Below are 9,842 nucleotides of genomic sequence, written 5' to 3'. Positions count from 1 at the left end.
CCGGCGGCAGCGGCGGCGCACGATCCCAGCTCCCACTTCCCGCTACAGCCGCCAGAACCTCCGGAGCGCCTGGAACAGGAAGGGCGGGGCTTGGAAGGGCGCTGCCACGCCCCCGCCGCCCGCGGCCCGCGGCCGAGCCCCGCCCGTGGCAGCGCGGCGAGGGCCGTGGGAACGCGCAGCGCCCGGGCCGGCCCAGCCCCGCCGGTGAGGGGGAGGGCGGAGGGCGGGGCCTCCTCGGGGCGGGGCTGCGGCGGCGTGGGAGGAGGGGGGGCCGCCCGCGGCGCAGGTGCGGCGCACACCCGGCACGCGCGCGGGGCGCACGCGCACGTCAGGCGTCCGCGGCCAATCAGCGCGTCGAGAGGAGTTCCGCGGGCGCGGGCGCGGCCGCCCGTAGGGACGCGGGGCCGCCGGCCCGGCCAATCGGCGCGCCGGGGAGTCAGCTCCGCGCGCGCCCCGCCCCGCGCTGTCTCTCGCGATACCGCGGTCGGGGCGCGGCCGGTGGAGGGTGAGCGGCGGTGCCGGGGCCGTGTGGGGGCCGTGGCCACGGGCGGCAGTGCCGGGCCCGGCGGGGCGAGCGGTGCAGTGTCCCGGGAGAGCTCGTCCGGAGCTGGGTGGGTGCGTTGTCTGTAGCGTTGTCTGTAGCGGCCCTGCGGAGGGGGGCGCTTGGCGCCTGCGCGGTGCCCCCGCCGTGTGCCGCCGCCTCGGCCGGGCCCCCTGCGCCCCTTCCCGGCCCGGCTGCAGAACCGCGGCCCCGGCAGTGGTGCCGAGCCCTCAAGCTCCGTAGGAGAATCCTGTTGGCACCCGGCATTCCCCTGGGGCGCCGGGAGCCCTCGGGCTGTCGTAGATCCTGGCTGGGATTGGTCTTCCTTTTTCTTCATGTTTGTTGGGAGGACGAGTCTCTGCCCCAGCTGAGCAAGGTTCCCTCCCTCTCCTGGAGACCTGCTGGCCTCTGATCTGCGCTGGCAAGGTTCCTGTTCCCTCTGGAAGTACAAGAGAAGGGGTTAGGGAACAGAGGGATTTATGGTTAGCAGCTTTGGGAAGGGGGGGAAGGCGAGGTGCTGCGAGTCGGGGAGCGTGGCAGTGACACGAGTGGATGTGCGGCAGGCTGGGCGCTGCTGCTGCAGTACACTTGGAGTGCTGCCCTCGTGTTGGTACTTTGCCTGTCGCTACTTAAAGTGCTTTTCTTGCCTCTGTGTGCAACGTGCTTGCACAGCCAGTGGCACTGGCAGCTCAGCTGCTTTGAAATACAGCCAGGAGTACCCTGGAACCCAAACTCAGCACATCAGAACCATGGCCTGCGGGTTAAGAACCTGAGTAGGGTGACGGTGTGCTGTCCCCTTTTCAGACTGTCAGTCACTACACTGGCAGTTTTCTGCAGTGTCAGTTTATTGGTGAGAACAATCGATTGTGTTGTCACAGCTCATCATGCACCCCAGTTAGCATTTTGTGCCGTTTGATGTGTTTGAGCGGGGAGAAAATAATTTTGGCTGTGTTTCTTCACACAGCAGTAGGTAGTGGCTTTTAAATCCTATTGTTGGCTACCATAGAGAGGTGTTTGCCGTAGCAGTTTTCTGGTACTAATTAAAGCAGTGTATTGGCCTAAGGCATTTGCTGTTAAGCACGTCATCTTTCTTCTAGATGAGGAGTGTTAACATGCCTGAGATGTTTAAAGTAATTGCTTTAAACTACTGCCAGAAACTTGTATACTGAGCTTTGCTTAGATTTGTTCTGAGACATCTTATACCTCCTATAACAGCAGCTTGGAGCTTTCCAACTGCATCTTCTTGTTTCAGAATATTTATTAAAGGTAGGTGCATCTGGCTCACTGCTTTGGAACTGGTGATTTTTTCTTCTTTATATTAACAAGTGGTTTCATTTTCCTCTGCACTTTAAATATGTGGCTTTGGGGCTGAGAGAGCAGGACTTGACTTGTATCTTTGTTGCCATTTGTGTTCCTTGTGAAAGTATTCTCCAAAGGGGGTTGCAGTATAGAAAAGAACTATCTACTCCTATCTTCAAATAGCACAGTATTTTGTTTCTCTAGGGTGTGAACTGCAAGAGAGATCAGGCTTTTAATTGTTTGCATAAATGTTAATTCCTTGTGTCACTATTTCCACAGCTCTGAAGAGATCACTTCCCAGCTAAAGATGGCTGCCGATACCCCTGTTGACATACTTCAAAAAGTTCTGGAGAATGAAATCCTTCAGTCTACCAAGGTTGTGGAAGAACATCTGGATGCTGAAATACAGAAGCTGGACCAAATGGATGAAGATGAACTGGAACGCCTTAAACAGAGGAGGCTTGAGGCACTAAAAAAGACTCAGCAGCAGAAACAAGTAATTCTTGTAGTACAGGCTCTTGATGTGTTACATGTAACAGACTTTTGGGAAATCCTAGGGAAATTGTGTATGTGAATTAAGTGCTTTGGGGTTGTTTTGAGGTTTTTTATTCTTCATCACCTTTTCGTACTTATTAATTTTAAATTATCTAGGAAAGCAAGTGTCTGTCCATGAGTGCATGCTTTGTGTTTTTTAACAGGAGGAGAGAAGCACCTCTGTGATTGTTTACAATACAGATAGGATAAAGACTCTCCTACAGAGATTTGAGTGTGTCCATTTTCACTGAACTTTACTATGTGGAAGCATAAGCCTTGTAGGCAACCTATTCATAATCCTTTAGGCTCCTTCATTTCTTTCTTCAGAAGCTTCCTTCTGAAGCTTCTGGATTGTTACTTGTGGCATGTAGGTGATGCATGCTGTTCTCTTAAGGTATTTTGTAGAAAGATGATACCGGGTTTTTCCGTGTTCCTAGGGTGGAATCGTTAGTTGCACTCCTTCTAACCCAGTGGAATGTTGTCTTTGTGTGACCATTCATGTCTTCTTACAGGAAAGAAATTCTCCCTTGGTCCCTGATACCTCATGTCAAATTGTGGTCTTTATGCTCCCTCAAAAGTCTCTTTGAACAATAGTTCTCACCAAAATTTTGGTAACATATGGTGTGAGACCTGAGTTGTAAACAGGGAAGCCATAGGTTTCTTAGCTTACTCCACCTAAGCAAAGCCAACTAAAGAAATAGATTTTGATGGGGAAGAGGTGACTGGGTTGAGAGGAGATGCTCTGCCTCTGATGGAATCCTTAAAAGCTAATGCCAGGCTTTGAAACGGGAATGCAGTAAAATGGCGTGGCATGGTTGGGATGCTGGAGGACAGGCAGCATTAGCAGCTTGGATTCTCTAAATGCAGAAGTAGAGAAAGTGGCACACTGTTTGCTTGTTTTCAGAAGTTCAGTTTATGTTTGATTCTAGTGTTTTCCTTTTTCAGAAGTCATAACACTTGGATGTGAACATGTGATAGATCTCATGCAAAAACATTTTCATGTTGTTTGGTCTTAAGTCACTGTTCTCATACATTTTCAAATGCAAATGTGAAGTAGGATACTGCTCAGTAATAGGAGTGTGCTGCCACACTATTGCAGAATAAAATTGTGCAGAGGGGAAGTAATGCATACTCACATACTCATTGTCATTTGCATCATGGTGACTTTTATGATGGTGACATGCTCGTACTTCTATGAATTTTTAATGTATACAATATTCAGGAAACTCTTTGTTCTATCCTAATTTATCTTACAGGATATCTTTGGTTTGCTCAGAAGCCTTTTTTTTTTTTTTAATCTTAACTCTGCTAAGACAAAACTGGAAGATCAAGAACAGCAGTGATTTATCAAAAATTTTTTCCCTCATTGGAAACTAAAGTGTTTTGTCAAATTTTGTCATACTGTGCTACTTCTAATCATTTAGCTTAGTTTGTACTTGTTTTAATACACTGCAATTAACTTCTAGTAATGTAGAAGCTGGATTTTTCCTTAAGTGTGTCTGTTGAAAATCTGGAAGATTAGCTTTTTGTAAACTGTATTTACACACTTAATCAGGCAGTTTTTGAAGTTACATATAAATTTTAGCTCGTGAGATTCTGTTTCTCCATACATTTTATGATTAGTGGTACATATGTGTTTTCTGAATGGTTTTCTGTGAGCCTGGTTCATGTTAACATCCCTTCAGTGTATATTTGATAGATAAACATTGTCTATTGCAGATGAGTTAGTAGGCTTTTTTCATAGAGGAAAAACTTAAAAGAAATCTGTTTAATACATGTACTGCCTTGATTAAGTTTTAGAGAAGAGTTCTGAAATGCACAAAAACATTTCAGAGAGAGTAGCCCAAGCTGTGAACTGGCTTTTCAAATGCTGAGAATTTTTGTTATGGTATTCTTTGAACTAGTCTTGTCTTAGTGAGAGGCTGCATTGCAGAAATTTATGCAGCTCTGTACAAGATTTGTATTTTCAAATAAGCAAGGGTGGCCTTACTGCTCAACCACGTATCTGCTGTTGAAAAAGAGGCAAGCCCAAACCTAGGCCTAGTGGTATTTACATATTTTCAAAATGTAACTGAAGCACAGGATATAATTTGTTTCTCTGTGACTGTATGAAATGGTTTTTCACTTCAGGCCCCCTCTTTAATTTTTCTGAAATGTGTAGAGCTTACACACCAGATGCAGGACTAACAAACTCTATACTAATTATTTCCTTTTATGTTTTCCAAAAGGAATGGCTTTCAAAAGGACACGGAGAATACAGAGAAATCCCCAGTGAGAGAGACTTTTTCCAAGAAGTCAAAGAAAGTAAAAATGTTGTTTGCCATTTCTATAGAGATACAACATTCAGGTATAGTAAATAAGCCATGCTGAAGAAACCTTTTGTGTAGAGATGTCTACAAAAACAGATGTATTCTTTTATTCTTTCAAATCCCACAAATAAGCAGGCATTTTTAGAAGTATTCAAATTCTTTCATTACAAATCTCACTTCTCAAGACATTTGATTTTTTTTAAATGTATTTTTTCCATTAGAGTTATTCTGAACGTGATTTGACAACAATTAATACTCTGTTATATAATTGATTAAAACATAAATGTGCAACCTTTTTTACAATATTTGAGAGACTGCTGTGTTTCATTATTGATTTCGTTTGAGGCAGCCAGTCTGTAAATGTAGTGACCGTAGCAGAGCAGCATTTCAGAAATATGGCTTTGGTTATTCCAGATAGAAATATTCTCGGCAGGTCTGGCAAACAAAAATAAAAGTATAACCAAAATCTTGTCTATGCATCTTGAGAATTTAACCTTTTACTTTGAAAGGATCTCTGGATACAAATTGCAGCTGCTTTCCCTTTGTGACTGTGCCTTTGTGATTATGTCACTTCTTTAGGGTATGAGACACCTAGATCTGAGAATATGTCCAGACTCAAAATAGGAACTGAAAATGAGATCTCCCACTTTCTTGGAAGAATTTCAGAAGTTCTTGGTTATAGGCTGTTCCTCACTGGGTCTCTTTCAATGCGTTCTGTTAAAATGCAGTTGGAAAGTAGAGTAGTTTGTTGAAGGAGGAGCCAGTTGTCCTGGTTTTGGTTTGTTGGGGGGTTTTTTTCCCCCAAAGGTGTTATGTTCTCTCTAGCTTACAGAATATAAACTGAAACAGCCTCAATGTGAGAAACTGAAAGAGGTCGAGGCTGGGTTATGCAGTGAGGTATCTGTGTCCCACATTTTCTAAGTTCAGTGTTTAAGTTTCAGAAATACACGAAGTAGTTCTATTTGGCTAGCTTTTACTCAAAGAAGTTGAAAGCTGTCACTGCAAATAAAGTAGCTTAGAAACAGGTTTGGGTTGTTTGGTTCTTACGTCTTGAACCAGCAAAGTCTGGTAGACTCAGACAGGAGAATGAACTTTAGAGGAAGTGCTTTGTAAAATGTGTTGTGCTGTCAACCAGCTTGAAGCCCATGTCTCTGGTTAACCAACCACCATACCAAGTTGCTTTCATCTTTGCTTCCTCCAGCTCTTTGTTCTGTTCAGCTCTCCTCTTGAGTTAAAGGACAGTCACATCGGCGTTTTTGCGGCTAAGCCAAATTGCTTAGAGAAGATGATCCAGAGAGTTGAGGTTGCAGGTGACAAGTCCACAAATCTCTGCCATCTGACAAGTATTTTGAGCAGTTCATGTCACTGTCCCTCAGCTGAGAAACAATTAGTGAAGAATTGTATACTTACTCCTATTCCATGGCAACAGAAAAGTGAAATACTTTGCCTGTAGCCCTGCTGTAGCAGTCTGTGCAAATCACTTTTTTTTTCCCTTACAGTGAATTACTACATCTCAGCTGTGAAGGTAGTGACTGCAAAAATCCAAAATGCTGTAACATGTTGAAAGTACTTCTCTGAAGAAACCTTGTATAGCGAAATTTTTCCAGCTGACAGGGAGCGAAGCTAGAGCAGGAACAATAGAAATCAGAAAGAAATTTCAACAATAAGTGCGGTACTCAAGAAATGAGAGAGAGGCTCGCAAGTGTATGTGGAACTAATTAGGAAGAAATTAGAGAAGTGAATGGTGTAATTGTGCACTAAAGGTGCTCCAGGCTGTTCCTCTATTAGTCATTGAATCCAGCTACGTCTAAAACACAGTTTCTGTTGAAATTAAATTCTTAATTAGAAAAGTCATGTCTGAGGTAGTAACATGACAGAACTAGCTCTTTACTGCTCCTTTTAAACTTTCTCTAAAATACATGTTATTCACCGTATTCATTCTAACACTTTACATATTTTGGGTAATTTTTTCTACAGGTGCCAAATAATGGACAAGCATTTGACTGTATTGGCAAAAAAGCACATTGAGACAAAATTCTTGAAATTAAATGCTGAAAAATCTCCTTTCCTGTGCGAGAGACTGCGCATCAAAGTAATTCCCACTCTAGCACTAATAAAAGATGGAAAAACGCAAGACTACGTTGTGGGCTTTACTGATCTCGGTAACACTGATGACTTCACTACAGAAACCTTAGAATGGAGATTAGGCTGTGCAGACATAATTAATTACAGGTAATTAATCGGTTTGTGGTTGTTTTATTTTCAGATAAAGTGCAAGGAGAACATACTTGCAGACAGGAAAATCTGTGAAAGTTTTTAACTTTGATATGAGAGTTTAATCTGAATGCTCTGGCAAGGGAAGGAAGAGAATCTCTTTGGCAAAGTATTGAGCCCTTGTAATGAGTGTTATGTTGTCCTTTTTGTATAGTAATAAAAATAAACCCAATTCTTCCAATGAGGTGTATGGAGTAGCTGTGCTGCTTTGATATGGCCTCAAAGTTGTGCATCTCATATAATCCTGTCTAAATCAGCTCTAGATGCTTCTTGTCGCAACTGCAACGCAGTAAAATCTGAGCATTTTCAGTCTACCTCAGAGACAACTCAGGAAGTCCTCTTTAGTCCATATCACACACATGGATATGTTTGTTTTCCAATGAACAGTACAGAAAAGGAAAATAAATTGAAGAAGTGTAAATAAATTATTTGAGTACCAGTACAATATAATCATAATAGATACTACATTAAAGGCTACAGGACAGAAGGCAGTAGTAGATATGTCACCACAATAGCCTAACTTCACAGGAGAACTATTTACCAAGACTTTTTGCTTTGCTTTCCAGTGTGGCTCAAATGTAATCTTTATTTTTTTTAGGTTAATTTTGGTCTTTTGTTTTTAATGTCTTTGGCACTGTTCTATTTGGCTTAATAGCTGTTGAACTTCAGGTGAAGTGACTGAAATTAGAATTTGTAACTCAGAACAAGTGGTAATTCCCAGTTCAGTAACAAGCAAATCTGCAAAGGAGTCAAAGACAGCTTGGATGTATATTCTAGACAGCAACAGCCTTTTATGGGAAAAATCTTTCACAGGATTTATACCAAACAACATTGAATTTGATAAATATGCATACATTGTCTTATGGCATAAATTTGCTTCCTACTTGACCTTACTAGTACTGTGTATTTGGTTTTGACTCCTTGTGCTGTGGGGGAGTTGCTTCATTTTTTGTTCGTTTTGACAGACCTTGGCTTTGCAAAGTGAGCCATGTTTCCACACTTCTCTGAAAATAATGTCCTGCTCTCTGGAGTCCCTGAAAAGGGCATAGTCTTCCTCAGAGCCTAGAAATAGTTATTTGCCTTCAACCTGGGGGATAGCAGATGGTGAAAGGATAAACTGTATTTAGGGGAAAAACTGTTCAGGTCAGATTGCTATGCTGGCAACATCACGGTGGTACTTAAAGTGGCTTTAGGGAATCAGCATTGTGGTCTCTTACAATTTTTTTTCTGGAGAAACAGGTCATTAGAGATGCTGCTTATTGTTTGTATGAATATGTCTTTAATCAACTTGTCTTACCCTTTTCCCCTAGTGGAAACTTGATGGACCCACCTTTTCAAAGTCAAAAGAAGTATGGAACAAGCTTTACAAAGCTGGATAAGAAGACCATCAGAGGAAAGATATATGATTCAGATTCTGATGATGACTAGAAGAGCCACTAAATATATTTGTAAATCATCTTTTGTTTATGCGTGGTACATTTCTAAGAATGTTTTTTATAAAGCTTACTGCTTTTCATTACATCTGCACATAATTCTCATTTTTCTATACAGTTTTATACAACTGAGTCATAGCAGAAAAAAGCTTGAATATTTTTTTTTCCTCTTTTGGAAGTCATTTGTAATTCAAAAATCTTAGTCCTTCTAACTAAATGACATGGCAAATGATGAATTTTGTTTTTAGTAAGTGTAAGCTTATGAAATGTTTTGAAGTAACTTAGAAACAGCTGTATGAAGTCAGACCAAAGTTCCCTCTGGCCCAGCATCCAGTTTCAGTGGCTAAAAGCAGATGCACAAGGAAGAGTGAAAACAGGGTGAGCAGATAGCAATGCTTCCCCACAATCTGTGAAGCAGTCTGTGGCTTGGGGAACTCCGTATCTGAGAGCATTTGCTGGTTAAAATAATGGAAGAAAAATCTCTTTAAAACCTCATCCAAGTATCCACATCATGTGGCAAGGAGGCCACAGTTTAACCGTGTTGAGTGAGGAATGAATTCTGTTGGTTTTGTTAAATCTGACAGCTACAGGAGATTTTTTCTGTTTTTTCTTTATTAAAAGAGGTAACAGACACTTTAAAAAATTATATTTCTCCATCAGTTCCTCTTCCAGTTGTCTTTTTAAATTTATTCTTATATTATCAGTAAAGCCCCACAAAATGATTAGTAAAGAAATTGTGCATTTTAACAAACGATTCCTTATCTTATGGTGCCATATCATGACATTAAATAAATTAACTGCATTGTGCTATAAATTGTAAAAACAGTCATAACTTCTGTGAATTCTGAAACAGATGGCCAAGAGAAATGCCTTTGTACCATCTATGTCATGACACTGCATGTCAGAGCTGATACAGCAGGTAATAGCACATAGCGACAAGCTTATTGAAAACTGCCTTGTTGATGGGTTTGTATAATTCTGTGGTTGTGAATGTTTGGATTTTATAGGAGATGCTTTGTACAAGAGAGTAGAATAGAGAAAAGTATTTGGGAGAAACCTTGATCGTTAAGTTTAGATATAGCACCACATACTGTGTACTGTTCTTCAATAATGGACAGAATTTTCAAGGGAGATCTTCCTTGGACACAATGTTAAATTTCTGGCTAGGTGAAGAGTTGATGAGTTTTCTTTTTGTTTTCCAAAAAAAATAATATGCTTTGTGCTGAAGGACCCTTTTTGAGGTGGTATTTGAATCCATTTGGCCCAAAAAGCAGTGAAGTGGGTCTAGTCAGTTTGCTGCCTTGTAGTGGAGAACACTTGTGATTGGGCCAGCCCAGCAATATATCTCTTTAAGTTTAAAAAATTATATTTTATTTCTGTTCATGTACATTGAAATAAAATTATTTTAATTCTATTGTTGACTACTGCATCCTTTCAGAGAAGGAAATCTAG

General features: G+C 41.8%; 1 protein-coding gene across 4 annotated transcripts; it reads left to right on the top strand.

Annotated features, from left to right (window-relative positions):
- Positions 1-412: 412 nt before the first annotated feature.
- On the top strand, positions 413-9,804 carry TXNDC9 (thioredoxin domain containing 9). 4 transcript variants are annotated; one of them, XM_064646318.1, is made up of 5 exons: positions 413-505; positions 2,120-2,336; positions 4,603-4,721; positions 6,661-6,915; positions 8,268-9,804. In XM_064646318.1, the coding sequence occupies exons 2-5, from the start codon at positions 2,148-2,150 to the stop codon at positions 8,383-8,385; spliced, it is 681 nt and encodes a 226-aa protein (XP_064502388.1). In that variant the 5' UTR covers positions 413-505; positions 2,120-2,147; the 3' UTR covers positions 8,386-9,804. The 4 variants fall into 4 exon arrangements, with proteins under 4 accessions (XP_064502388.1, XP_064502385.1, XP_064502386.1 ...); XM_064646315.1 differs by having other exon boundaries at positions 485-611; XM_064646316.1 differs by lacking the exon at positions 413-505 and adding an exon at positions 507-615.
- Positions 9,805-9,842: the final 38 nt, after the last annotated feature.

The sequence above is a fragment of the Pseudopipra pipra genome, chromosome 2 (assembly GCF_036250125.1).
Source record: "Pseudopipra pipra isolate bDixPip1 chromosome 2, bDixPip1.hap1, whole genome shotgun sequence".
Classification (NCBI taxonomy): domain Eukaryota; kingdom Metazoa; phylum Chordata; class Aves; order Passeriformes; family Pipridae; genus Pseudopipra; species Pseudopipra pipra.
Note: the sequence above shows the minus strand (reverse complement) of the source record. Positions and strands in the feature narration are given on the sequence as shown.

Bases quoted from the DNA above. Each gene is read 5' to 3' on its own strand.
- TXNDC9 (XM_064646318.1), top strand. From the start codon at position 2,148: ATGGCTGCCGATACCCCTGTTGACATACTTCAAAAAGTTCTGGAGAAT. The intron at 2,337-4,602 runs GTAATTCTTGTA...GTTTTCCAAAAG, and splicing joins AGACTCAGCAGCAGAAACAA to GAATGGCTTTCAAAAGGACA. The intron at 4,722-6,660 runs GTATAGTAAATA...TTTTTTCTACAG, and splicing joins TATAGAGATACAACATTCAG to GTGCCAAATAATGGACAAGC.